Here is a 2,038-nt window from a genome sequence, read left to right as displayed (position 1 = left end):
TTTCCGGCTTTCCAACTGCTACACGAAGGTCGGGTTGACGCTCGCGCACGTAGCTTGAAGTGGAGAGACGGCCGGCATCCGCGCAGCAAATAAAGTTGGTGACACCAGTGTCGGGGTCATGCGCGTTGCTCGCGGCACAGTCGGCTGCCTCGTTGCCGGGTATTCTGGTGTGTGAAGGCGCCCAGCGCAGCGAAAGGTCGCAGCCCGTTTGCTGCACAGGGTGTAGCTTCCGGGCAACTTTCTGCGCAAGGAGGCTGCCGTCTTCCTCGCGCAAGATCGCGGCCAAGGCCACCTGAGTGTCGCAGATGATGGCTGCAGCACTCATGGGTGCCTGATCACTCAGGAAATTGGCTGCCGAATTTGTAGCAGCGAGTTCCGCCACAGTGGAGGAGGTGAGGGAGGGGAGGCGGCACTTGAGAACCGCACCGACTGATGGCACAACGCGGGCGGCGGCCGCGGAGCCGTCGCGAAGCACTAAACCATCGACGTAAACAAGCAGCCGGCCGTGCAGCTGTTCGTGAAGGATGGCGGAGCACTCCTGCCGCATCACTGCCAGTGGGGTGCACGCCTTCGCTTTGATGCCGCCAATAGTCTTGGTGATCATGAGAGGGATGTGGCGGTACGGTGGGATAGCCGGCCAGCTGGGCTACTGCATGTCTGGCACAACCAGAGCTCACTCACCCGCTGCCTTATGGATGAGCGAGGAGCATATAGCGTGTTCACAAGGAGCTGCAGTTGCCTTGTGGTTTTCAGCAGCAGTACACGATTCAGTGTCCACTCGGTCACCCACAGGGAGAAGGGAGTTTCCCCAGCTTCAGTGAGCGCGGGGAAACTCCCACGCTTGCCCACTCCTCCCTTCCCTCACAGGGAGGAGTGGGGAAGTCCGTATACGTACTCCCGAACGACATTGCGATGCTCCGTGTCCAAGGCAGCTAGCTGACAAGCACTTAACAAAGCTACTGCTGCCGTGTAGATCGCACCTGCCGATGCGACTGCGTTGTAGACTCGCAGGGCAAGGGCAGGGGCGCAGCCGCGACCTCGTGCGAGGAGATTGCGTGCGGCGCCGAGTACCTTGCGGTTGCTCATCAGCAGATCGTTGACGGCCGGCCGCCAGCTGAGCCAGTGGTCCATGGTCACCCCCAAGTAGCGCACCTTCGTGCTCCACTCGATGGGGAGGCCCCAGAGTGAGAGCCGAGGTGTGGAGCGTCGTGTCGACGCTCGTGGGTGAACGAGCAGTGCCTCCGTCTTATAGGCGGCAAGCGCCAGTCCAATCCCGTTCAGGAATGCGTCAACCGCGTCGATGACCCCCTGGAGAACTCCAGAAGGGCTGCCCGGTGGTGACCGGGGCCGCAGGCAAAAAGCGTGAAGTTATCAACGTAAATAGCCACATGCACTTCACACGCCATGATGTAGTCGGGCAGCTTTGCCAGAGCCAGATTGAACAGAAAAGGGCACAATATTCTGTCCTGGGGTACGCCCGCGGTGACGGGGTCGGGACCACTCATTGTGGAGCGAACACAAAGAGTGCGGCCACTCAAGATGCTCTCTAGGTAGTCAAACATGAGCCCGCACACACCAAGGTCACGAAGTGCGTCCAAAATCGATGCGTGGGGCAAACAGTCAAACACACTTCTCACGTCGAGCAGCACGAGGATGCAGTAATGGCCGCGGTACTTGGCCTCCTCGGAGGTGGTGACCTCGTCAGCCAGTGAGTCCAACGTGCAGCACCTTGGGCAAAATCCGCTATGTTCTGGAGGGAATGCGTTGGTTGTGGTGGCAATCCAGCGAAGGCGTCGCAATGCCATGGCTTCCAGACTTTTCATGCGGCCGAGGTAAGTGATACTGACCGGTAAGATGATATCTCCGTGGCCGGCTTCCGTGGCTTCAGGATGGGAACCACGAGCACCGCTTTCCAGCCAGGAGGCACCTGACTTGTGCGCCACACTTTGTTGTAGGCATCCGGAAAAAGGGCAGTCATGGAGGGGTCAATACCGCGCAGCACCTGGTAGGTGACGCCGTCCACTCCTGGGGCAGAGAG

At 59.9% G+C, this 2,038-nt stretch overlaps 1 protein-coding gene across 1 annotated transcript; it reads right to left on the bottom strand.

The window, feature by feature from the left end:
• Positions 1 to 1,277: 1,277 nt before the first annotated feature.
• LOC142765486 (uncharacterized) lies at positions 1,278 to 1,805 on the bottom strand. The gene has a single exon (XM_075866537.1). The coding sequence runs from the start codon at positions 1,803 to 1,805 to the stop codon at positions 1,278 to 1,280; it is 528 nt and encodes a 175-aa protein (XP_075722652.1).
• Positions 1,806 to 2,038: the final 233 nt, after the last annotated feature.

The sequence above is a fragment of the Rhipicephalus microplus genome, chromosome 1, assembly GCF_043290135.1.
Source record: "Rhipicephalus microplus isolate Deutch F79 chromosome 1, USDA_Rmic, whole genome shotgun sequence".
Lineage (NCBI taxonomy): Eukaryota > Metazoa > Arthropoda > Arachnida > Ixodida > Ixodidae > Rhipicephalus > Rhipicephalus microplus.
This window is presented reverse-complemented; position numbering and strand designations above follow the sequence as displayed.